At 49.3% G+C, this 27,402-nt stretch overlaps 1 protein-coding gene across 3 annotated transcripts in view; it reads right to left on the reverse strand.

The window, feature by feature from the left end:
- Positions 1-12,060, reverse strand: part of LOC149322365 (dual specificity mitogen-activated protein kinase kinase 6) — a 213,608-nt gene extending 201,548 nt beyond the window's left edge. For all 3 annotated transcript variants that reach the window (XM_089540393.1, XM_089540409.1, XM_089540401.1), the window contains exon 1: positions 11,746-12,060. In XM_089540393.1, coding sequence (XP_089396519.1) covers positions 11,746-11,761 — 16 coding nt within the window. In that variant the 5' untranslated portion in view covers positions 11,762-12,060. The remainder of the gene's footprint in view (positions 1-11,745) is intronic.
- Positions 12,061-27,402: the final 15,342 nt, after the last annotated feature.

Raw genomic sequence — 27,402 nt, forward strand, 5'->3', positions numbered from 1 at the left:
AGAGAGGCAGGCTAGCTCCAACTGCCTGCTTGTAAGAAGAAAAGCCCTCCCTTCAGCCACCATCTTGGGGAGAGAGAGGCAGGCTAGCTCCAACTGCCTGCTTGTAAGAAGAAAAGCCCTCCCTTCAGCCACCATCTTGGGGGAGAGAGGCAGGCTGGCTCCAACTGCCTGCCTGAAGAAGTAAAGCCCTCCCTTCAGCCACCATCTTGGGGGGAGAGAGGCAGGCTGGCTCCAACTGCCTGCCTGAAGAAGACAAGCCCTCCCTTCAGCCACCATCTTGGGGGGAGAGAGGCAGGCGAGCTCCAACTGCCTGCCTGAAGAAGACAAGCCCTCCCTTCAGCCACCATCTTGGGGAGAGAGAGGCAGGCTAGCTCCAACTGCCTGCCTGTAAGAAGAAAAGCCCTCCCTTCAGCCACCATCTTGGGGAGAGAGAGGCAGGCTAGCTCCAACTGCCTGCCTGAAGAAGTAAAGCCCTCCCTTCAGCCACCATCTTGGGGGGAGAGAGGCAGGCTGGCTCCAACTGCCTGCCTGTAAGAAGAAAAGCCCTCCCTTCAGCCACCATCTTGGGGGAGAGAGGCAGGCTGGCTCCAACTGCCTGCCTGAAGAAGTAAAGCCCTCCCTTCAGCCACCATCTTGGGGGGAGAGAGGCAGGCTGGCTCCAACTGCCTGCCTGAAGAAGACAAGCCCTCCCTTCAGCCACCATCTTGGGGGGAGAGAGGCACGCTAGCTCCAACTGCCTGCCTGAAGAAGACAAGCCCTCCCTTCAGCCACCATCTTGGGGGGAGAGAGGCAGGCTGGCTCCAACTGCCTGCCTGAAGAAGACAAGCCCTCCCTTCAGCCACCATCTTGGGGGGAGAGAGACAGGCGAGCTCCAACTGCCTGCCTGAAGAAGACAAGCCCTCCCTTCAGCCACCATCTTGGGGGGAGAGAGGCAGGCGAGCTCCAACTGCCTGCCTGAAGAAGACAAGCCCTCCCTTCAGCCACCATCTTGGGGGGAGAGAGGCAGGCTGGCTCCAACTGCCTGCCTGAAGAAGACAAGCCCTCCCTTCAGCCACCATCTTGGGGGGAGAGAGGCAGGCTGGCTCCAACTGCCTGCCTGAAGAAGTAAAGCCCTCCCTTCAGCCACCATCTTGGGGGGAGAGAGGCAGGCTAGCTCCAACTGCCTGCCTGAAGAAGTAAAGCCCTCCCTTCAGCCACCATCTTGGGGGGAGAGAGGCAGGCTGGCTCCAACTGCCTGCCAGTAAGAAGACAAGCCCTCCCTTCAGCCACCATCTTGGGGGGAGAGAGGCAGGCTGGCTCCAACTGCCTGCCTGAAGAAGACAAGCCCTCCCTTGTATTGTTTTTAAATTGTATGGGTGGGTTTTTGTATTGTTGCGCTATGTATTGGTTTTGATGGTGTTTTTGTAAACCACTGTGATCTACAAGGAATAGCGGTCTAGAAATAAAATTTCATTCATTCATTCATTCAAGGACAAATACAGTGCATACTTTATATGGAGGGATCATGTGGCCAAAGCAGAGAACGCAGAAATTGCCTATATTTCACTTTAAGATCAGATTTAATTTTCTTCTAGCTTTCTTTCTAAAACATGAAAATCAGATTTAGAATAAAACTATAGCAGCAACCCAATATCAATATCCATTGCTATATTTAAAAAGGTAAAATAAGAACATATTTTAATTTGTTGTTCTTGTTGTTAACTGTCCTGAAGTCAACCCCGACTCCTGGCAACCCTGTGAATGAGACACCTCCAGGATTCCCTATTCTCAACAGCTCTGCTCAGGTCTTGCAAACCCAGTGCCATGTGTCTTGATTGTGTCTATTTATCTGGTATGTGGTCTTCCTCGCTTCCTTATGCCCTCTACTTTTCCACCAAGCATCATCGTCTTTTCTAATAAGTCATGCATTCTGATGGCCGATGTACAACAGCCTCATTTTAGCTTCTAGGGAGAATTAAGGTCTGATTAGTTCCATGACCCATTTGTTTACACCACATTTCAAATACTGTACATTGATTTTCTTTCTATCAGCTTTCTTCACAATCCAGCTCTCGCACCCATACACAGTGACGGGAAATACAATGGTATGCACAATCTTTGCACTTCAGGATCTTGTCTAGTTCTTTCATAACTGCCCTTCCTAGTCCCAGTCTTTTGCATTCTTGGCTATGCTCTCCATTCTAATCAATGATTGATTCAAAGTATGGGAAATCTTTAACTATTTCAATTTCCTCATCTTCTACATTGAATTTATGTAAATCCTCCATAATCATTATTTTTGTTTTCTTAATGTTCAACAGCAAGCCTGCCTGTCTTAGCACTTTCTTCTTTGATTTTCCTTATTAACTGTTCCAAGTCCTCGTTATAAAGCAATTTTATCTGCTCTGTATAAGTTATGGCCAGGAGAGGCTGGTAACACACTATGTTAATCAGAACTAGCCCCACATTTTCAATTGCATTTAATAAACCATTCTTGAATATCAGGAGTTTCACCAAAAAAAATTCTCTTGAAGCCAGTTCAACAGTTACAGTTCTGCTCCCCACAATAAGGCAAAACACTTCCTACTCCTGAACAGGACACCGGGAGTCTCAGTCTTTGTTATGCTCTTACCTGAAAATAATTTTCAATGAGTAATTCCAGCTAAGTGCCGACTTTCAGGCAACCAGAACTAATTATCCTTTGGTTAAACAATAGAAAGTATTGCTTCGATATTTATCCTCTTGCCACCAGCTCTGTAAATAGTAATTCACAAATAGCATAACAAGCTACATGATCAAGATCACACGCAAAACCAAAACAAACCAGATCAGTGCCAGCTACTTCAAACAGAACAAGGCAAGTGCTGAACTCAAGGAATCTTCAATATTTCCAGTGTGTTACCTGTGTCCTTGGTATCTCAAAACTAGAACATTCCCATTTCAATAAACCTTTCAGGGGAAAGTAAACAATTTTTTTAATGGTTCAACATAATAAAAGCATGCACACTAAAAAGCAATCTAGGTAATATTTTTAGTTTGCAAGCCACAAAGGTTGACACTTTTAGCTTTAATAGTTTTAATACCAGTGTGCCAGGCACAGTATAGACCACAGAACTGGCATAGCTACTTGGCAGAAATGTTGCAATCTGGCACCCTATTGCCATGCATACTTATTTGTAATAAACCCAAGGATTTTAATAATCTTACATCCAAGTAAACATTCTTAGAACTAGTTCACACATATATACAGTATCTAGGCAACAATTTCTAGCTATTCTCAGGTCAGTGACTGCACAGGGAAGGATACAGCACAAACTAATACTCCTCAGGTTGACTTCCTTTGCAATCTAAGTGGTCATACAAGCAACAAAGCAGGGGTAAGGAACTTCTGGTTCTCCAGGGACCCTTTCACACTACATTATCATGGCACTGTGAATTCACTTTAACTGCCATGGCTGCATCCTATGGAATTCTGGAGAGTTTATAGTTTGGCCAGGGGCACCAGAGGACCACCCTGACTAAGTATTCCAAAGGCCCCTCCCTAAACTGCAAATCCTGGTGGAATAATATCCCTATAATTGTGTAGTGTGAAAGGGCCCCAGGTGTTTGTGGCCAGAACACACTGCAGTCACTTAACATTGGCTGAGATGACTATGGTCTAATATGCACCCAAGAAATAATGCTGTTTGACACTGCTTTCACTGCCAAAGCTCAATTTTACAAAATTATAGGATCTGTTGCTCGTTGTGGCACCAGAATTCTCTGGCAGTGAAAGATAAATAGCTCACAAAACTACAAATTCCAAAATTCCATTGCATAGAACCATGGCAGTTAAAACAGAGTCAAATTGCATTATTTATGCAGTGTAGATTAAACCTATGACAAATGGAATGTCAGCCCAACAACTGGAGGGGCATGAACTGTCCAGCCCTGGTTTAGGTTTTTCTTCACATACTGATTTGTACAACCCCAGTAGTCAGGCCCAGTCATAAGGCATCACAGAGAAGTAATTCACATCTGTTAGAATAGCCCCAAACTGCAATTCAAAACATACTTTGGTCAGATAGATGTATAGGTATCATGTAATATTTCACCACTTAATTATTAACTCTCTTTAATGGAAACTACTGACTGCATTGACAACATAGGATGTGAACATTTTATCTACAATGTCTAATTTGTCACAGTCAATGAATGACAGGAACATGTGTCAACTGCCCCTTTCCATACGTGAAACTAAGGACCAGTGAATTCAGTATCACTGCTTTAAAGTTGCACTGATACACCTTGGGGCTTGTGAGATGATGGCGGACAAACTAAGGCAATGCAAGTTAATTTAAGAATTGTGAATTCAAGGCAAAGGGTTGTAGAGGAGTGGCTGTGATCCACAAAAAGGACACTAAAACAATCCAGAGATCAATGCAAGGAACTGGGAAGGGAGAAAGTGAAGCCACACAGGAACAGATGAAAGTATTCCTTCAACTAGGAATGCCATATCCCAGCTGCACCCAGGACTGTACAGGTTTTGGCGGTACCGGGCCTGTCCCGTCCCGGGTACCAGCAAATCACTGGTTCGAGCCCGGCCTCTGGGCCGGGCTCGCTCATGCAGCCATTGCCGCGGCCGCTAATGCACGCAGCCGCCCATCTCCTCCTCCCCCTCCTCCCCTCCTTCAACTCTGCCTGCTCCGCGCGGCTGCGCCACCCTCCTCCTCCTCCGTGCGGCCACGTGGATGAAGTGGAGGAGGGTGGCATAGCCGCGTAGACAAGCCGGGGGGAGGAGGGCCACGCACGGCCGCACGGAAGAGGAAGACCGCGAGGCCGCGCAGAGGAGGAGGAGGCGCCTCCTCCGTGCGGCCGTGCCACCCTCCACCTCCTCTACGCGGCTGCACCGCCCTCCTCTGCGCGGCTGCACCACCTACCTCCTCCTCCGCCGCCTCCTCCGCCCAGCCTGCAGGAGTGCTCGTCCCCCGGAAGATGACTGGCCAATGGCAAAGCAGCAGGGGCAGGGCTGTTTCCAGCCCCAGCCTGCCATTGGCCAGCCTCAAGGAGGAGGTGGAGCCTCAGAGGAGGACGAGGACGACGACTGAGGGTGGGCCTCTGGGCAAGCGGGAGGGGAAACGGCCCTTTCCTATGGCGCCACATGGTGCCAAACAGGATAAGGAGGAGGAGGAGGAGGTGGTGAGTGGCCAGAGGCTTCTGGCAACAAGGTTTTTTGTTTTTTTTGGTGCTTTTAATGCTAACAAGTCTCCCTTGTTTTGACAATGATAGTGTGATGATGATGATGATGATGATGATGATGATGATGATGATGTGATATGACTCAGCTTCTGAAGCCAAGAGAGTGTCACCTTCCAATGTGTGTGTTTTGGTGTATTTGTGGTTCTTTTAATGCTAACAAGTCTCCCTTATTTTGACAATGATAGTGTGATGATGATGATGATGATGATGTGATATGAGTCAGCTTCTGAAGCTGAGAAAGTGTCACCTTCCAATGTGTGTTTTGGTGTATTTTTGGTGCTTTTAATGCTAACAAGTCTCCCTTGTTTTGACAATGATGGTGTGATGATGATGATGATATTGATACTCTCTCAGGCATGGCCAATGTAAGTTGCTCTGATTTTTATGAACTCATGAGCAGTGAAGAAAAATCAAAGTCCCTTGACCAAGTACACACTTCTGAGAAGTACAGTTGGGGTAAGAAACCTGAAATTGAATGCAAATCCACTTCTTGTGAAACCACTTTGACATGTTAAATATGCATAGCCATGTTAAACCATGCTAAGTGTTAAACCCAAGGGATTTGGTTATGCAATAAGCCTCTGAAATATGCAAGAGGCCATGTTAAATAAAGTCATGTTAAATGCTCAAATGTGCTGTTGTGTTTGTTTTGGAATGGGTTCAGAAAGGGAAGTACATTTCTGCCATCTGTCTAGGAATAATGCCAAAATGTCCTCCATTTTGAGCATGCCTAAGAAACATGTGTTTATATTAAAACTTTTTTAAATTATTATATTTATTCGTGTGTCCTCCATTTAAAAAATATGTCCTACATTTGGGACTAAATTTTGTCCTATATTGCCCTACACTTTTTTACATTTTTCCCAGTCTGGAGGTTGACAGTAATGGCAACCCTACCTTCAACAGTTGGCCGCTCACATATAGAAACCCACAGAAAAGAGGCAAACTGAGATCAGTAAATCAAACAAAAGCCAGAAAATAAATTGGAGGAAGCGACACAGTTTCCACACAGAAACACAAAAAAGTAGGTGCCTTAAAGAATAGAAATAACAGAACAAAAAAATAGCAAGGGTTTGAGAGTTCAAAGGACACCCCTTATAATAATGAGTGGGGCATCTGAAGTCAATTTTAAAAAGTAAGAAAATGAAGTGGGTTTTGTTTTTGTTTTTAAGGAAAATGAATAGGAAATAGGGGAAACAGCCAGTGTTAGAGACTGCTACAACACTATCCACATTTCCTGCTGTTGTTTCCAGATTCACAAGATGCAAGACACCAGACACTGCCTGCATGGTTCACTATTGCTCCCAGGCCTCTAAGATGTGAGATTTTTTAAAAAAGAACAAACAAGGGAGGATTAAAGAACATTTTATAAGAGATGGAAAATAAAGTGAGGGCTGGAGACCCACAAAACACTTCACATAGACAAGCTCACAATCATTCCCCACCTGACCTAAAAAGTCAAGGATGGAGGGGTTGTTAAAAAAAAAACAATCAGAAAAATAGAGATGCAAAAAAATTGGGGGAAAATAAGGACCTCCTAGAACACTCTCCATACACACCCAGAACACTATACACACACACAACTAATATTCAAAATAAATACGTACTCACTACTATGTTGCTGATGGCAGGTGCTGCTCAGCCACAAACTTCAAAAGTGCAGCCCTCCGAATGCTGTCAGACTGCAGCTCCCATGATTCTTCCCCATTGACTGTGATTATGATGTCTGCTGGGAGCTTCAGCCCAACATCATGTGGAAGGTCAGCCTCTGTCCACCCCTGGCCTATTGGCTGTGGGCATCCTCCATTAACCTCCCCACATACTAAGAGCCGGGTCCTCCTGATCAGTTCAAGGGAAGCCCTGCTTGTTTTACTCGAATACCTACCTTCATTGTGAGGAAGCTTCTGAGACTGCTTGTGAAAAGAATGTGCCAGAAACTTAGCCAACCCAGCTAGCCAAAACAGAAATTAAATTTAAATTGAGCAGCTACTGGATCTGAAGAAGAAGAAACTGAACCGGAGGCTATCGCAGTGGCAGCACATGACACCCAAATTGCATATCACTGGGCTGGGTGGCATCTCTTCCTCTGTTTACAGTGGAGGTGGAAGCTGGGGGGCAATGCCCTGTCTGCCCAAACCAACAGGCTGCCCTTGCTAGGCAGAGGCCATGTGGAAATGCCTCTGTGTGCCAAATGCTGCATGTGGTAAAGCCATTTTACAAGCACCTGCTTGCCACACAGACAAGTCCCTATTATGTAGTCTGTATTCAGGCTGCTGCCAAGTATTCTTGTTAATGGCACTGAGACAAACCATACAGAAGGAGCAGACCTGCATGGCAAACTAGTGCATCCAAAGGTCTTGCTGCATGCAACACCTACAACAAGTGGCACTTCCAGGCAACCCCATGCTCTGGCAGTAAAGGATGCTTCTCACAACAGGTGCATTTAAAATCAGGTGCATAGCATTGATAGGATAAAGAGGAGGAATGATGGTAGGGCTTGGAGTAAAAAAAGAAAAAAGCTAGAACTAAAGGAATCCCCCATATACAGCTCAACCAGCAGTTTATGTTTATGAAAAGAAAGGCTGGGGAACAGATGCCATTGTTTTTGTCTAAAAGAGATAAGAAAAGCATAACCTCATGCTCATTTACTGAAGTCCAGCCTTGGAAATACTACGGTCTCTACCCCAAACACCTGGAACAAAACTGGGTGGCAAAGGCTGCATTCTCTTTATCCAACTGGAGTTTCTTTAAAGAAGATCCTCCCAACCACTGATAAAGAGATGTCTTACTTTAAAAAAAAGTAAGATGCTCTCTCACAGCATCCATCATTCCATAACATCCTCATCCTTGGTGAAATTAGCCCCTGACTGAAGCACATGGTATTTGCAATCACCTCTTTTCCACCCCGTTTGGTGAAGTGGTTTGAACATAGGACAATTCCCCACTCAGCCTGGAGACCCACCGATTGACCTTGGGCATGTCACCCCGTGAGAGGGTCTTCCACTTTCAAGGTTGCTCAAGGCACAGTCTTGGTTTCTCATCATTTCTTGCATCAGAAATGACTTGAAGAGCAGCAGCAGCAGCAGCAGCTTTCCCTTTCCCAACTCCCACTGCTGTTGAAAGCACAGCTCATTTCACTCCTTGGGGCAGGAGTCTATCTGTTGCACATGTTGGACTCTCAAGTTCCACGAGCACAGAGGATGCCAAGTAATCAACAACAACAAAAGAGCCAACCCATAATCTTCGTGCAGCTTTTTTTCCCCACTGCCTTTTTAATGTGGCATTGTTACATACTCGAGCACAGATTTCTTTTATTCCTTTTAACCAAAAGGAACACCAGTCTCTAGAAATCATCTTTCTTTCTTATTTTTGCCGGATTTGCACACTAGAGTCTCTCAACACTTTTTAGATTGGAAGCTTGAGGGCAGAAACTGTTTCATTAACCATTTGTAAGTACGTAGAGAGATCCTGTAGCAGCTTTGAGACTAACTGAAAGAAAGAAATTGGCAGCGTGAGCTTTCCTAGACTTCAGCCTACTTCCTCAGATGCATCTCAAAGTCTCAAAGCTACTACAAGATCTCTCTACGTTCTGATTCTACAGACTAACATGGTTATACCTTTGATTTTAATCTCTGACAGCATTTGTAAAGAGTGGGGTATAAATACAATAAATAAAAATATAATATAAATAAGCAAATCACCACCTCCTCCACTTCAAAGTGCAATGTTACACATTTAAACAGATGGAACAACTGGAAGTGGTCTAGATCAGTGGCCCCCAAACTTTGGTCCTCCAGATGTTTTAAACTTCAGCCCCCAAAACCCCAAGCCAGCATGGCCAATAATTAAGAATTCTGGGAACTGTAGTCCAAACCATCTAGAGGACCAAAGTTTTGGAACCATGGGAGGAAAGAAGGTTGCCAAGACTGAGAAGTAAGACGTCCATCCTGAAATATCCTTCCCCGAATCTCTACTGGCAGGTAGATAAGGCTGCCCTAGATGGCAAAAGAGGAGGCATGAAAAGGAAAAGCAACATCTGACCTGAATAAAAGAACAGCATTTTCCCTTTCATTCAGGCAAATCCAGTCCCAGACAGGAAGCTTTTTTCACTGCATCCAGTGCTATTCAGTTTTTCCAAGGATGGAGGAGAGGGAAAGGGAGATAAAAACCAGCCTTCTTCCATCCTCCCCCTTGTAGCCAGTGATGGGTTTCCCTCTTGGCTGCTTACTAGAGAAACGTGTTGGATGAGAAACCCCAAGCGAGTGCCACATTCCGTGGAGGCATCCTTTTAGGCTTGGCAAAGTGGACTGGACTCCTTTTTCCCTTCCAATAATCCTCCATTTGGCTGGAAGCGAGGGCTGCAGCAAATGGGGGAATCAATTATGCAATTCCATCACCAGCACCAAGTGCAACTGAGTATGTGTGTGGGGAGGCAAAGAGGCTTCCAAATTGCAAGAGCTCGCTTTCCATTAACCTCTCCCGACTTTTCCAAGGGTACCCTCAATCAGAGGGGGGGAGAGAGAAATCCTCTCCTCCTCCAACTTCTACAAGTGGCAGCCCACTTCTGCAAAGTTCTGCCATGATGGGAAGCTGCATAAAGCAGCCTGCAAGCCTCTCCAGCGCAGGAGGCAGAAGAGTGCCTTGGAAAGGCTGCAAAACTATCTGCATCCACGCATTGCAAGCCAAGCAGCTTGAGTGCATCCACCCTCCATGCCCAGAGGTCCTTTGGACTTGCCTCTCTGCATCCACACTGGAGCCATAATCCAGTTTGAGATCACTTTAACTGCTCTGGCGCCATGCTGGTCCCACAACATACGATCATTCCTAGAACGCCATAGCATGGAGCCAGGGGCAGTTAAAGTGGTGTCAACTCAGATCATGGCTCCAGTGTGGATGCAACATAATGTTTAAATGAGACACTGTTCTCCAGGCTGATTGGGTTCAATGTCAAATATCCTCCTTCTGCCTGTGCCAGTCTTTAGAGATATTCAAGCGTTACTCTCTCCAGTACCTCTAATTTAAAAAAAAAAAAAAAACCTTCTGATGTGTCTAATGTATTTTGATGTATTTTAGCCAGCTTGTTTGGGGTTATACACCAAGCACACATCATTTTAAAAAAGTTCTCTTTGACGTTTTAGGACCAAGTGAATTTTAAACCCTTCTTCCAAATATCCACTCATTGCTTCTCATATATATATATATATACACACACACACACACACACACTCATACATACTCACACACATATATATGTAGTGTATGTGTATATATACACATACACAAAATGTATATATATAGAGTATATATATATATATATACAGTATATATAAAGATATATATACACAGTATATATAAAGATATATATATATATATATATACACACACACACATATATGTTCTCTCATAATATATATATATATATATATAAAATTTTCACCCAAATCTGTTGCACATTTAATCATGCATTGCTTCATTTGTTCTTCTTAGGTCCTAAAGCTCCGCAATAATTTATATCTTTTGCAAAATCGGACGTTTCTCCCTCGTATGGGGATATTTTTCCCCCTCAAAGTCTTCCTTTTATGTACTGTTTTTAAACAAACAAGCCTACTTGAAGAAAACAAACAAACCCTGCTCTTTCCCTTTTTGGAAACAAAGTAACCAAGCCCACCTCTGAGAAAAGACAATGCCAAGCGTCCCTTGGCACAACTTTCCCAGACCCAAAAAACTACACACACACTTCTTGCAAAAAGGTAGAAAAGAAGAGAGGGCACCAGAACAATACTTCCCCATAGAAACAGGGGCATGCATGCATGCATGTATGCATATATATATATATATATACACACACACATACATACATATATATGATTCCTAGTAATGCCACTCAAGTTTCAGCCCCAGGCTCTTTAAAAACACACACAGACTATATATATATATATATATATATATATATATATATATATATACACACACACACACACACACACACACACACAGAGAGAGAGAGAGAGAGAGAGAGAGAGAGAGAGAGAGAGAGTTTGGTTTAAAATCTGCATTGCCAATCCTCTGCACCTTTATCAGCATCTGGCCTTGAGTTTTATATTATTATGATTATGATGACTGCAATTTTTAAAATAAAAAAAGATGTGCAGCAAGCAGCAGCTCCTGCAGAATCAGCTCTCCCAACCTCCTGACTGTGCAAAAGGCACACACAGACACACACACAGACAAGGTAATCCCGGCAGAAGAATGCAAATAACGTCGATGCACAGCTGAACTGCAAAGCCCTGCCTTACAGGAACTGTGCAGGCGCGGGGGCGCGCGCGCGCGCGAGCCTGTGTCTGCAAAGAGAGACAGAGATTAAAAAAACCACCCAGATACTAAACAGGAAATGCAACTGAGAGCTCTCTGCAGCCTCCAACTTCCCCAATGCACAACTGCATCCCGACCATTGCATGCATGCATGCACTTCCAAATGCATGCACTTTTTTGCGCCTCTCTGCAAGGAAGACAAACCAGGAGCCTTACCTCTCTGCTGAGACATTTTTTTCCTCCCCCTCCGCTGGGATTGTGGGGGAGAGGAGCACAAAAGACTTTGCCTTCTCTTTCTTCTGTTGCTAGTTTTTTTGCAACAAAGATGCAAACTGCAAGCACTCCCCAGTGGTCATGCAAACTGGAGTTTCCCCCCACCAATGCAGATTTCCTTGCAGAGCTGCAATTGCACACCTTGCAAAACAGATTGCAAAGTGGCCCCTTTTAAAAAATATTATTATTTCCACCCCCTGCTATTGCAATGGCAACGAAAGCTCTGCTGCACCTACATGATGGGCCAGGACTGGCAGCTAAGAGCTCCAAACTTGGATCCGACTGTCTTAGTGCGCAGGCGTCCTTTCCACGGGCAGCGCGTTGCTTTTTGGGTAGTGTAGTTTTTCTCTGCACAGTCCAGCCAGGGCTTCCTGCTGTTGCTTGGATGCTGGAGGTGAGGGCTCCTGGGATGCAGGAGACAGGCATCTTCTCGGGGGCAATGGATGGTAGATGTTGCTGCATGTGCAAGGAAGAAATGGAGAGAGCACCTGGGCAGATGGTCTTGCAGAGAAGCATAGGCAACAAGAAGTGCATTTCTTCTGCCTACTGTCAGTTTCATAAAAGAATCATAGAATCATAGAGTTGGAAGAGACCGCAAGGGCCGTTCTGCCATGCAGGAACTCTCAATCAAAACATCCCTGACAGATGGCCATCCAGCCTCTGTTTAAAGACCTCAAAGGAAGGAGACTCCACCACTCTCCACTGTCAAACAGCTCTTACTGTCAAGAAGTTCCTCCTGATATTGATGTGGAATTTCTTTTCCTGGAGCTTGTATCCATTGTTCAGGGTCCTGTTTCCTGGAGCAGCAGAAAACAAGCTTGCTCCCTCCTCAATGTGACTCCCCTTCAAATACTTAAACAGGGATATCCTATCACCTCTTAACCTTCAGGCTAAACATACCCAGCTCCCTAAGTCTCTCCTCATAAGGCATGGTTTCCAGACCCTTCACTATTTTGGTCACCCTCCTGTAGCAAACTGCCACACTAGATGAATAAAAGGTAAAGTTCAAGTTCAAATTTATTGTATAGCCAGTTTACACAAATGTAAAAACAAATAAAACAGATCCAAAGAAATATTATCAAGTTACATAGAGACATTGTTTATTGTTATTAACTGCCCTCATAGAATTGGAAGAGACCACAAGGGCCATCCAGTCCAACCCCCTGCCATGCAGGAAATCCAAATCAAAGCATCCCTGACAGATGGCCATCTAACCTCTGCTTAAAGACCTCCAAGGAAGGAGACTCCACTACACTCCAAGGGAGTGTGTTCCACTGTTGAACAGCCCTTACTGTCAGGAAGTTCCTCCTAATGTTGAGGTGGAATCTCTTTTCCTGTAGTTTGCATCCATTGCTTCGGGTCCTAGTCTCTGGAGCAGCAGAAAACAAGCTTGCTCCCTCCTCAATATGACATCCTTTCAAATATTTAAACAGGGCTATTATATCACCTCTTAACCTTCTCTTCTCCAGGCTAAACATCCCCAGCTCCTCAAGTCAATCTCAACCATGGCAGCCCTGTGGATGAGACATCTCCAAGAACCCCTGTCCTCCACTGCTCTACTTAGTTCCTGCAAAGTCATGCCCAATAATTTTCTTCTTATCTGCCTTCTTAACTGTCCAGTTTCACATCCATACATGGTAACAGGGGATACTATGGCTTGTATGATTCTAGCTTTCGTGCTCAGTTGTATGTCTTTACATTTTAGGATATTTTCTAGTTCTCTCATAGCTGCCCTCCCGTTCGTAATCTTCATATGATTTCTTGACTGCAGTCCCCACTATGATCAATATTTGATCCCAGGTATGAAAATTCTTTTACTATTTCTATTTCTTCATTGTCTAGGCTGAATTTGTGTAAATTTTCTGTGGTCATTATTTTTGTTTTCTTCATGTTCAACAATAAGCCTGCCTTTGCACTTTCTTCCTTGATCTTCCTTAGTAGTTGTTCCAACTCTGTGATGTTTTCAGCTACTAGTATGGTGTCGTCTGCATATTTTACATTGTTGATATTCTTTCCTCCTATTTTCACTCCTTCTTCCATGTCCAAGCCTGCTTTTTATATAATCTGTTCTGCATACAAGTTGAACAGATAGGGTGATAAGATGCAGCCTTGTCTGACCCTTTTGCCAATTGGGAACCATTCTGTTTCTCTGTGTTCTGTCCTGACAATGGCCTCTTGTCCCGAGTACAGATTCCTCATTAGGACTATCAGATGTGCTGGCACTCCCAGGTCTTTAAGGGCATTCCATAGCCTTTCATGATCTAGTACACAGTCAAAGGCTTTGCTATAGTCTGTAAAGCACATGCTGATTTTCTTTTGGAATTTCCTGGTGCACTCCATTAGCCGTCATATGATTGCAATGTGATCCCTAGTACCTCTTCCTTTCCTGAACCCCACTTGGACCTCTGAAACATACCCAGCCCCAGCTACTCATAGCTGCATGGACTTGGCTAAGAATTTAGCAGTTCTAAAGGATACAAACTGATTTGCCTCTAGGGTGGCTGGGCATTCTCCTTTTCCAGGATTTGTCCTAAATTTCAGCCTTGTGTCCAGGAGAAATTAAAAAACTTCCTCCATTTTGAAGATGACTAAGAAGTATGAATTTATATTTTTATGAGTGTTTTTAGCTTTTATTTGGTCATGGCCTACATTTTTCTTGAGTGGGCTACATTTTCTAGTGCCTTATCCTCCTTTGCAGGTAGGACATCTGGTCACCCTGTTTGTATCAGAAAACAAAACACAGACCTTGGCATAAGATGAGAGACCCTTAGATGTTTTAACAGAGGGATGAGGATACAAGGACATCATACAAGGGGCATTCTAGCAAAACATGGATTAAATCTTCAACAACTGTCATCATGGAGAGGAATGATGAAGAGGAGAGGAAATATATCTTGCATTCAGCCAGCATCCTGCCTCCAATATTGGCAAAACCTTCCACCAACTCTCTGTCACCCTCACCCACCTCCTGGCTAGTAATATATAGGAGGGCATCTTGGGGCTGCTGATTCTCCCCAATTCAATACTCTTGGATTTCTTAGCTGGTGTTTGACTCAAGACTTACAAAGTCAGGTTGTAGTGAGGGGAGTCAGGAGACTGGGAGAGCTGGAGGGGTGGAAGGGGACCAGGTGGACAAGGAGGAAGGAATTAGCAGAGAGGCGGAGCGAACGGAGGGGAGGAGCCCAGGAGGAGGGATAAGAGGAAAGGGAGAGTGGCGCTCGGGAGGAGGGAGAAGCCGCGGAAGAGGAGGTCGTGGAGCTGCGGACGAGAGAGGGTCAGTGCAGGTTAAGAGGAGTCCTGGGAGGGACGGAGTCCCAGTCTCTCTCCGAACCCGCCTTACCTTCCAACGAAAAGGGCCCCATCAGGAGGTGGAATTGAGAGACCCCCGGGTCGAAGGAGACTTCACCTACTCGGACGAGGAGGAGTGGGCGCAGACGCCGCGCCGGGACCTGGAGGACGAGTGGTGGGATCCTAAAGGGGAAAGGTGGGAGTTTGGCCCTCCACCCCAGGACCACGACAAGGCCGACCGGGAGCCTTTGGAGAAACATTCCTGTAGGAGACCGAGTCGTGACCCGGAGGGCGCGAAGGACGGCGAGCCGGGAGATTAAGGGAGACGCCCTAGACGGGAGACGTTGAGACTGTTTGGCCCGTTGGCCTAAGTTTGTTAAACGCACTTGGGAAAAGGAGGAAGAGTGCTTGGTGAAGGGAATAAATACACTGTTGCAGCAAACCAGAGCCTAGAGAGTTTGTTTCGCACGTGTGCCTGGAATTTCCTTTTCTTAAAGCAACATGCAGCCGGCTACCCCAGCCCCGCCCACATTGGTGGAGAATGCGGGCACCGCCCACAGGGCGGGGCAAAGGCCCACCCAGGAACAGCTTTTTGCCTGGTTTGCTGAGCAACAACAGCTTTTGCTCCAACACGTGTCTACTCAGCAGACGCGGATGCTGGAACAAGTGTGTAGTTCTCAACAGCAAGCCCAAGCCCAGTTAGTGACACAGTTGGCGGAGTTATGGCGTTCCCCTCGGCCGACGACCGGGGACCCCCACGAGCGGGGCCTGACCTGGACTGTAGGATTAAACCCCTTGAAGCTCATGAAAATGGGGCCCCAAGACGACGTGGAGGCTTTCCTCAACACGTTCGAGCGGGTTGCGGCAGCGGCCCAGTGGCCCCAGGAGCAATGGGCTCTTATTCTGACACCGTGCCTGACTGGTCCCGCCCAAGAAGCGGTAGACACCATGGCTGCCGAGGATGCTAGAGACTATGAGAAAGTGAAAGCAACTATTTTGCAGACCCTCAATATCTCGGAAGAGACCTATCGGCTGCGCCTAAGAGACTTGAGGTGGCGACCGGGGGTCCACCCTAGGACTCTGGGGCAAAAGATTAGGGCGAGTGGTCTGCGGTGGCTCAAGCCGGCGGAAAGGTCGTCGGTCGAGGTGGCGGAGCTGGTACTTGTAGAGCAGTTCGTCGGGGCGCTACCTCTGCAGGCGCGTAATTGGGTCTGGTGCCACCGACCCAAGACTTTGGAGGCCGCGGTGGCCCTGATGGAGGCATTCTCAGCAGCAAAAGAGTGTGAAGGAGGAAGGAGTCGATGCGTCGTGGAGGGCTTCCCGGTGAGAGGAGGAAAAGGGCCTGTGGCTGTGGGAAGAGGAACGGGAAGAGTGGAGCCCGGAGCAGGGGCACCCCGTACGGAGCCAGATGCCCCGAAGGCAGATGGGGGAGCAGGAAAAGGAGCTCCGGAGGCTGGGTCCAAGGAGACTCTTCGCAAGCCTCTGGTCTGCTATACATGCGGTGTGGAAGGGCACATATGCCGCGACTGTCCAATGATGGAATGTTCGTGGGCTGACTCTTGGGAGGCAGCTCAGGTAAGTAGGGGGCCCTCTCCGGCCCGCATAGTTCGAATAAGAGTCAATGGGAGGGAGGTAGAGGCGTTGGTGGACTCCGGCTGTAGCCAAACCTTGGTACGGGAGGCCCCGGGGGTCGAGGGGGCTCATGCAGTAAATGTACGGTGTATCCATGGTGATCTGAAGCCTTATAAGGCATTGTGGGTGCGGATAGAGGTAGAGGGGAAAGCCCGCCGGCTAAAGGTGGGGGTGGTCCCTACGTTAAAAAGGGAAGCTCTGTTAGGGCGGGATTGGCCTGAGTGGAGACAACTGCTATTGGAAGAAGAAGGGTTGGAAGGGGACGCTTTCCCCGGTCCTCTAGTGTTAGATCTGGCAGGGGTAAGAAGAGCCCAGCTAGTTGCTTGGCAACAAGACGATCCTGTGTTGAGGGAGGCTTGGAGGCAAGCCCAAACAGAGAAGGGGGAGGCAAGGCCCAGGTTTGAGATCAGAGGAGACCTACTTTACCGAGTCCCTCCCCGGACGGGCGGTGAGGAAAGTGAGGACCAATTGGTGGTTCCTAAGGCCTTAAGGGGAGAGGTGATGCGTCTGGCTCATGACATACCCATGGCTGGGCATCTGGGCGTAGAGAAAACAACTCAGAGGATACTCCGGAGATTTTTCTGGCCAGGAGTGTATGCCGAGGTCAAAGCCTTTTGTAACTCATGTCCCCAGTGTCAGTTATTTCAGGGAAAGGGGCCGCCGGGGGGCAAGCTGATTCCGATGCCCATCATTGAAGAACCGTTTTCCCGGATCTCCATGGACATTGTGGGACCTTTGGAACAAGCCACAGGGGGATTCCGCTACCTGTTGGTAGTGGTGGACTGCGCTACGCGCTATCCTGAGGCAGTACCATTACGGTCCATACCAGCGACCCGAGTAGCGCAAGAGTTGGTAAAGATATTTTCCCGAGTAGGGTTCCCGAGGGAAATTTTAACGGAACAAGGGTCCAATTTCATGAGTCAGACCCTTAAGAAGATGTGGGAACTTCTAGAAGTAAAACCCCTCAGGACGACAATTTACCATCCCCAGGCCAATGGCCTGGTGGAACGATTTAATAGGACCTTAAAAGGTATGCTCAAGAAGTTTGTGGAAAAGCATCCCAAGACATGGCCACAATTGGTAGAGCCTTTATTGTTTGCCTTTCGAGAAGTCCCGCAGTCTTCGTTGGGATTTTCTCCTTTCGAGTTGGTTTATGGGAGGAAACCCAGAGGGATATTAGATATTCTGAAGGAGGGCTGGGAGGAGGAAGTCCCTACCTCTCAATCAGAACTCCAGTTTGTTTTGAAAATGAGGCAACATTTGAAAGAAATAGGGCAATTAGCTCGGGAGAATTTGGGGAGAGCTCAAGAAGAACAAAAGCGTTATTTTGATGGTAAAGTAAAAGAGCGTAACCTGTAAGTGGGACAACAAGTTTTAGTCTTGTTACCAGCCCAGAAGGCGTAGTTGTTTGCAAAATGGCAGGGACCCTACGAGGTAGTAAGGAGACTAGGCCCGGTGGATTACGAAGTGAAGATGGGGGAAGACCCACCTAAGACTAGGGTTTTTCACATTAATCTCCTAAAGGCCTGGAGGGTACGAGAGGCTCTATTTGGAGAAACCGAAGCCGAGTCGGAGGAGGAAGAGGAATGGTTAATAGGGCCTCAAGCCGAGGACTTCTTGGAGACAGGGGACATTCCCATCTTATCACCTTTAAATGAACAACAACAGCAACAGGTGAGGGTTTTGCAAAACCGCTTTAAAGAGGTTTTCCAAGGTGAACCGGGTTGTACCGGGATAATACAGCACGCTATACACACGGAACCAGTGACGGTAGTGAGGCTGCCCATACGTCCCTGGCCCTGGCGGGTACAGGAACTTATTAACAAAGAGGTGGAAGCCATGCTGAAGCTGGGGGTAATAGAGCCATCTAAAAGTCCTTGGCGTAGCCTACCCGTAATGGTACCCAAACCTGATGGGACGGTTAGATTCTGTGTGGATTTCAGACAGGTGAACAGGGTGTCGAAATTTGATGCCTACCCGATGCCCGGGGCTATAAATCTATTGGAACGACTAGGGCAGGCCAGGTACCTGTCCTCCATTGATCTTACGAAGGGGTATTGGCAGATCCTCTTAAGACCAGAAGACAAAGAAAAGACAGCATTTGCCACCCCTAAAGGGCTGTTTCAATTCACTCGGATGCCCTTTGGGTTACATGGTGCAGCAGCTACCTTTCAACGGTTAATGGACAAAATCCTGCAAGATTTGTCCTTCTGCGCAGCAGCCTACATAGACGACATCATTATTTTTAGTGACTCCTGGGAGGAACATGTTCAGCATTTGAGCAGGGTATTAGAGGCCTTGCGACAAGCTGGGTTAACAGCTAACCCTAAAAAGTGTGCCATAGCCTGCAAAGAGGTGCAGTACTTGGGACATAGAGTCGGGCAGGGGTGTATTAAACCGTTAGCGGATAAGGTGATGAAGGTGCAAGAATGGGGAATTCCCCAAACCAAGAAACAGGTCAGACAATTTCTAGGCTTAGCGGGGTATTATCGGCGATTTATTCCTCATTTCGCACACTTTGCAGTCCCGTTAACAAATTTAACCAAAAAGGGACAACCCCGGAGGGTCCGTTGGGGGAGAATAGAACAGGAAGCCTTTGAGAAATTGAAGGCACAGTTGTGTAGCTATCCGGTCTTAAGAGCTCCGGATTTCTCCCGGACTTTTATTGTGCAAACGGATGCCTCGGAATGGGGTTTGGGGGCAGTGTTGTCACAACAGTTTGAAGATGGGGAACATCCAATCCTTTATTTAAGCAAGAAGCTAAAATTAGCGGAGCAAAGGTATGCGGCAATAGAGAGGGAAGCGCTGGCCATTAAATGGGCTGTCACAACTCTTCGTTATTATCTGTGGGGGGCCCCATTTCAGCTTGTAACCGATCACGCCCCTTTGACTTGGTTGGCCTCCATGAAAGAGTCCAATCCACGTATCACTAGGTGGTACCTGGCTTTACAACCTTATGCCTTCACGGTGCATCATCGACAGGGACTGTTGCATGCTAATGCTGATTTTTTCTCTCGACAGGCCACCTGGACCCCTTCACACCCGTCAACTCTCTTGGAGGGGGGATTATGTAGTGAGGGGAGTCAGGAGACTGGGAGAGCTGGAGGGGTGGAAGGGGACCAGGTGGACAAGGAGGAAGGAATTAGCAGAGAGGCGGAGCGAACGGAGGGGAGGAGCCCAGGAGGAGGGATAAGAGGAAAGGGAGAGTGGCGCTCGGGAGGAGGGAGAAGCCGCGGAAGAGGAGGTCGTGGAGCTGCGGACGAGAGAGGGTCAGTACAGGTTAAGAGGAGTCCTGGGAGGGACGGAGTCCCAGTCTCTCTCCGAACCCGCCTTACCTTCCAACGAAAAGGGCCCCATCAGGAGGTGGAATTGAGAGACCCCCGGGTCGAAGGAGACTTCACCTACTCGGACGAGGAGGAGTGGGCGCAGACGCCGTGCCGGGACCTGGAGGACGAATGGTGGGATCCTAAAGGGGAAAGGTGGGAGTTTGGCCCTCCACCCCAGGACCACGACAAGGCCGACCGGGAGCCTTTGGAGAAACATTCCGGTAGGAGACCGAGTCGTGACCCGGAGGGCGCGAAGGACGGCGAGCCGGGAGATTAAGGGAGACGCCCTAGACGGGAGACGTTGAGACTGTTTGGCCCGTTGGCCTAAGTTTGTTAAACGCACTTGGGAAAAGGAGGAAGAGTGCTTGGTGAAGGGAATAAATACACTGTTGCAGCAAACCAGAGCCTAGAGAGTTTGTTTCGCACGTGTGCCTGGAATTTCCTTTTCTTAAAGCAACATGCAGCCGGCTACCCCAGCCCCGCCCACACAGGTCTTAAAAACAACTGGGTTATCATAGAGTTAAAATAGGTGATGAAGACATCAAAATTGTCAAAGTTTTTGAAAACCATAACTCAGTTTAATGAAATGGAAACTGAATTTTAAAAAATCAAAAGAAAACTAAGTCTGCATTTGCACTGCAGAATTAGTGCACTTTGACATTGCTTGAAATTCCATGCTTGAAATTCTATGGAACCCTGGGATTTGTAGTTGGTTGCAGCACCAGAGTTTTCTGGCAGAGAAGATCTTACAAAAGGACAGGTTGCTTACCTGTAACAGTATTTCTTCGAGTGGTCATCTGCGAATACATACAAATGGGTTTTACTGCGCCTGCGCAGTGCTGCTCGGAACCTTCTGGAATCACTGGGCAAAGTTTACTTTGCAACATATAGAAACTTTTTGGCGGTAACTCCACCCACCCGTTATAAGGCCCCTGCCTTCCCGCTCTTTTCCCCAGTTCCGCAATTTTTCCGCCAAGCAGGCGATGGAAAGAGCCAATAAGAGCAGGACACTGAGGGGATGGACGGGTGGGATTTGTATGTATTCGCAGATGACCACTCAAAGAAATACTGTTACAGGTAAGCAACCTGTCCTTCTTCGTGGTCTCTGCGAATCATACAAATGGGTTAGACTGACAAGCTTAGGTATGCGGCGGAGGGAGTGTCCTGAAACCAAAGCTATGGTAAACCAAAGGTATATTTATTGCAATAATAAACACCTGGAACCATAAAAAGAGTCAGTCTCTTTGTTCATGCACAAACCAAACATAGCAATAGTATTGCAAAACCTGAGAAGGGAATAACGGGTCATACAAGACCAATCCCATTGAAATTGTGCAAGCCCACATTCAACAGAATGCAAAAAACAATGGCATTATGTACATGAATGCTGAGGACCAAACACATCAGAAGAGCAATCAATGCAACCCTGAAACCAACACAGCCCTCCCGAAAGCTGCGTCTCGGATGGCTCTGGTGTCCAACCTATAATGCTTAATAAAAGTCAGAGGTTGGGACCAGACAGCAGCCTTACAGACATCCTCTAAGGGAATCCCCGACAGGAATGCAGAGGATGCTGACATTGCCCTTGTAGAATGGGACCGAACCCTACCAGGGAGAGGTTTGCCCAGCAGTTCATAGCAGAGGTGGATGGTACCGGCCACCCATTTGGAAAACCTCTGCGCAGAGACAGGCAACCCCTTCTTCAGCTCCGAGTAGCATTGGAAAAGTCTCTCGGACCGACTGGAGGCAGCAGTTCTGTCCAGGTAAAATGCCAGCGCTCTCCTGACATCAAGAGAGTGCAGGCTTCGCTCCGCATCCGAAGTCGGGTTGGATGCGAGAGTAGGCAACACAATGTCCTGGCACATGTGGAAAGCAGACACAACCTTAGGCAAAAAAGTAATGTCTGTCCGGAGGACCACCTTGTCCTTGTGAAACCTCAGGAAGGGCTGGTCCCTCCGCAAGGCACAGAGTTCGCCCATACGGCGGGCAGAGGTGATGGCCACAAGAAAAGCGGTTTTCCAAGTCAGTAGTCTCAAGTCCGCTGTGGCCATTGGCTCAAAGGGCCTGGATTGGAGAGTGGACAGTACCGCCTCCAAGCTCCAAGCCGGCGCCGGTACCGACACAGGAGGATGCAAATTGGCACATCCCTTAAGGAACCCCTTCACCAAAGGATCCCTAAAAAAGGAAGCCCTCCCCCCGAATTGGTACTTGGTACAAATGGCAGACAAATAGCACTTGATGGATGCGAGGCACAGCCCCTCATCCAAAAGCGCCATCAGAAACTCCAGCACCACTGGAGTGGACACCTGAGCAGGAGACAAGCCCTTTCGATCAAGGAAGAGGCTAAACCTTCTCCATTTCAGGGCGTAGGACCGCTGGGTGGAAGGTTTCTTCGCAGCCAGGATCACCGTCCTCACCGCCTCCAGCAGGGCAGTTAGGGCTGTATCCTCCAGGCCACCAGCGGCAGGCTCTCGATGTCCGGGTGGAGAATCCGTCCGTCCTGGGTCGACAGCAGGTCCGGGCGGGGATCGAGGCGGAGGAAGCATCTCCTGGAGAGATGGAGGAGGGATGCGAACCAAGGCTGTCTCGGCCACCATGAGGTGATCAGGATCGCATGCGAACAGTCCGTTGTCATCTTGGACACCACCCTGATGATGAGAGGGAACGGAGGGAAGGCATAGAGGAGCTCTCCCGTCCAAAGGAAGGCGAAGGCATCTCCGAGGGATCCGTCCATTCGCTTCCTGGAGCAGAACTGGGGACAGTGGCTGTTCCATGCGGTCGCGAAGAGGTCGATCCGGGGAGTTCCCCACCGGTCGAAGAGGTCGCTGACCATCTCGGGATGGAGCCTCCACTCGTGGCACACCGACGGAGATCTGCTGAGGCGATCTGCCAACTCGTTGTCCTCTCCGGGAAGATGAATCGCCTGGAGGAGGACCTGTCGCTGGATGCACCAATCCCAGATGCGGAGAGTGAGGTCGAGCAGGGTCCTGGATCTGGTGCCTCCCTGTTTGTTGATGTAGTACATCACAGTGGTGTTGTCCGTCCTCAGGAGGACCACCTTGCCTGCGACAGCGGATTCGAATGCCCTCAGCGCCTTTTCCACTGCCAGCATCTCGAGAGCGTTGATGTGGAGAAGCTTGTCTTGGGCAGACCACTTGTCCTTGACGACCAGGTCGAGCAGGTGGGCGCCCCATCCCTCCAGGGAAGCATCTGTTGTCAGAGTCAGTTGGGGCTGCGGTTGATGAAAGGGCATCCCGGTGCACACGTTGCGGTAATCCAACCACCATCTCAGGGAAGCCGCTACCGGTCTCGGTACCGTGAGCCACTTGGACGGGGGGTCCTCCATCGGGGAGAAGACTGAGAGGAACCAGGACTGCAGAGGTCGAAGACGAAGCCTTGACCATGGCGTCACAAACGTCGTCGATGCCATGTGGCCCAGGGCGACTTGGACATCTCTGGCCCTCACCCTTCTGTGGGAGATGCAGGGCTTGATCGATGTCACCAGTGCCTGGAAACGGTCTGGAGGGAGAAAGGCGGAGCATGTTTCGGAGTCGAGGATGGCTCCAATGAACTTGACCTGCCTGGACGGCATGAAGTGGGATTTCTCTCGATTGATGACCAGTCCGAGAAAGTCCAAAAGGTGCAAGACGAATGAGACTGCTTCCTGCAACTCTACCTGCGATTCGGTGGCAAACAGCCAGTCGTCCAGATATGGGAAGACCTTTCTGATGGAGGTATGCCACCACCGGTGCCATGCATTTCGTGAAGACCCTTGGAGCCGTGGCAAGGCCAAAGGGGAGCACGTTGTAGTGGTACGAGGCAGCGCCCACGGCGAAGGCGAGGAATCTCCGGTGGGACTCCCGGATCCCGATGTGGAAGTAAGCGTCCTTCAGGTCGACGGTTGCAAACCACAGGCCCTGGTGGAGCAGAGGCAGAATGGAGGCCAAGGTTACCATTCGGAAGCGACGGTATTCGAGGAACAAGTTAAGTTGTCTCAAGTCCAGGATGGACCTGATGCCACCATCCGCCTTCGGTACCGTGAAGTACCTGGAGAAAAAGGCCCTAGAACATTGTTCGGGCGGTAAAGGGGAGATTGCTCCCTTTTCAAGCAGAGTGCGCACTTCGTTGAGAAGGGTGTCCGAGGGGAGGGTGGACATAAAGGCTCCGGTCGGAGGGAGCTCTTGGAACTCGAGGGCATATCCCCTACGGACGATGTTGAGAACCCACGAGTCCGATGTTATTGAGGCCCAGGTGTTAACAAAGGGCCTCAAGATGTCCAAAAAGAAGAGGGGCGAAGGAGAGACGAAGCACGCTGCGTCCCTTCAAGCTCTCTTCTTCCCCTGGTCGTTATCCTGCCGACGGGACTTGCGGTACCGAGGCGGGAAGTTGCGACGGCCAGAGGAGGAGGAAGACTGTGAGGGGTAACGGCGCCTCTGGGAGCCCTGCTGCTGAGGCTGCCGGTCTTGTGGGAAAGTGCCCTGGTACTGACCTTGCGGTGGCCAAGGACAATTCCTCCTTCTGAAGGGTGAGATGGAAGTCGACGACATCCCGTGTTTTTTCGCCGCCGCCTTCATTCTGAACTTGCGGTTCAGATGCTCGTCGGTGTCGGCGTGGAAGAGGCCAGTACCGTCCAGAGGCATGTCCTCGATCGCCGATTTGACGTTGGCATTGAGGTCCGACCCCCTCAGCCAAGCATGCCGGCGCAGAGCCATCGATGCTGCCATGGCTCGTCCCGCACAGTTGGCGACATTCCTGGATGCGGTGATGAGCCAGCTTCCAATCGAGTGGGCCTCATCGCGGATCTCAACCAGGCGGCGTTGGACCTTGTCTGGGACATCGGGGACGATGGGCGAGATCCCTTCCATCAAGGCCTGGATGTAAGCCCCCATACAGGCGCTGTAGTTTATGGCCTTAATGATGAGGGCAGCTGAAGAGTAGGCCTTTTTAGCGAGGCCATCGATCTTTTTGGCCTCTCGATCCGCCGGGGAAGTCGCCTGCTTCGGTACGAAGGTCTGTTGGGCCCCCTCGACAATCGCTGAGTTTTGCTTGGGGTGGTCAGTCAACCATGGGCAACTCGGCGGGGAGATCCGGTACAGCATCTCGACCTTCCGGGAGGACGTGGCGAGCGAAGCTGGAGCATCCCATGACCTCTGGACAATGGATTGCAGAGATGGCAGCATAGGGATGCAGGGCGGCGTAGGGACTCGACCGAGGACTCGGCGCTCCACAGGATCACGAGCCTCCTCCTCGGGAGGGGAAAGCTCGATGTCCAATGTTCGGCACATCTTAATGATGTGCTCGCTGAAGGAGCGGACATCATCAGTCGGAGATGAAGGGCCCGGATGATGCATCCCCTGAGGTGAAGGCGGGTCGGATGGGTCCTCGTCTTTGTCCGACGGTTCCCGCGATGGCTGCAAGGGATCCCGGTCGGAGTCAGAGTCAGAAGTCACGGGGATGTCTGGGACCTTGGCTCGGGATGGAGAGCGAGCTGGAATCCGAGGGACCACTGGCTCCGAAGGCTGACGACGGGGCTCTGAAGGCGGGCGACGAGGTACAGAAGTCGAAGCCACTGCATGGGAGGAAGAGGGTTTGTCTCCCTGGAAAGCCACCGGGCGCAGGTTCAGCCTCGTGAACTCCCTGAAGGCTGTCTCCTTCGGGACCGACATGTAGTACCTTTGGGTTTCGGTATCGAAGAACATGTCAGTGTCTGGCTCCTGCGGCTCATCCATGTCAGAACCAGGCTCAACCTCCTCAACATCAGAGTGGAAGGAGAGAGGGGACGGCTCCCTCCGGGGAGAAGCTGGAGCGTCATCACCGATGGCAGAGGGGTCTTGTGCCGGCGGTAGTGGTGTGACCAGCACGGCGGCCGCGTGCGAAGAGGCAGAGGTCTCCGGGTGCGAGGGGGCTGACCCCGAGGCCTTCTTAGAAGGGGGGCATTGCTTATGTGGGGCACGCTCCTTCGCCTTGGGCTGGCGCTCCGACCCGGTGTGGTCCTTGGTGGACTTGGACCTCTTGGGTGCGGGAGCATCAGCTGCCTCCTTATGACGCCTCTTCTTGGAAGATCTCGGCGTCTCAGCCCGTTCTTCGGGGGGAAAGAAGGGGTTGTCCGGCAGGTCGTGCAGGACAGCAGCTGACTTGGAGTGGGCCTTGGCCGGCTTAACCTTCTCTGTTGGTGCGGCCTTCCCAGAAGAAGATGCCTCCGTCTCGGGCAACTTGGATGCGTGCTGGGATGCCTTCGATGCCGCCTTGGAGGATGGAGGCGAAGCGAGCCGGACCTCTGCCTCCACGCGCTCCTTTGCGCGCGAGCCCTCCGGGGATGGCTTCCTCCCGGATCTATCCTTGGGCTCGGAACCCTCAGTCCCCGGGGTCCTCTGGGGGCGCTTGGAGGGTTCGTCGGTGACACTGGATCTCGGGGGACCACGGGTCACATCGGAGGTGGTGGGAGATCGTGTCCCGGCCGGGACAGACACCACACTTGAAACACTAGCCCGGGATGACGACGCAGGTGGCGCGATCGGAGGAACCGACGACGAGCGAGGACGTTCCTCTTGAACCTTGCCCAAGGCAATAGCCGAAGTCAACCGGGACTCACGGTTTTTCCTGGCCTGGGAAGACAGAGACTTGCAGAGAGGGCAGGCTCTGGCATCGTGGTCCTTGCCCAGGCACAGGAGGCAGGAAGAGTGCGGGTCCTGGACGGGCACCTTGCCCCCGCAGACATCGCATTTTTTGAAGGGTGCAGGCATCCTTCCAAAGTCGACATGTTGAGGGGAGAATCCACAAGCGAAGTCAAACAAGCCGAGAAGTCCGAAGTTACCGGGGCGGAAGAGAGAGAATGGTCAAACACAGTCCGAGGTCAAAAATGAAAGTGATTCCAAGCAAGCGAGAGCAAGCAAAAGTTCCTTGAAGCAGCTAGCGTGGCGGAAAAAAGGAACTGGGGAAAAGAGCAGGAAGGCAGGGGCCTTATAACGGGTGGGCGGAGTTACCGCCAAAAAGTGTCTATATGTTGCAAAGTAAACTTTGCCCAGTGATTCCAGAAGGTTCCGAGCAGCACTGCGCAGGCGCAGTAAAACCCATTTGCATGATTCGCAGAGACCACGAAGAAGAAGTACAAATCCAATGATTCCATAGCACTGAGCCATGGCAGTTAAAGCAGTGTAAAACTGCATTAATTCTGTGTGTAGATGCAGCCTCAAACCAAGCTATTAAGATAAAATATGAATTGGCCTCAAATGTCTGCTTTCATTAGCCCCCCTCCCCCAAAACCACATAAACAGCTACCAGGGAAACATGCTCACAGATGAAAGATAGAATCATAGAGTTGGAAGGACCATCCAGGCCAACCCCTGCCATGCAG

Source organism: Sceloporus occidentalis, unplaced genomic scaffold, assembly GCF_023333645.1.
Source record: "Sceloporus occidentalis isolate IW3139 unplaced genomic scaffold, rSceOcc1.0.p SCAF_1, whole genome shotgun sequence".
NCBI lineage: Eukaryota > Metazoa > Chordata > Lepidosauria > Squamata > Phrynosomatidae > Sceloporus > Sceloporus occidentalis.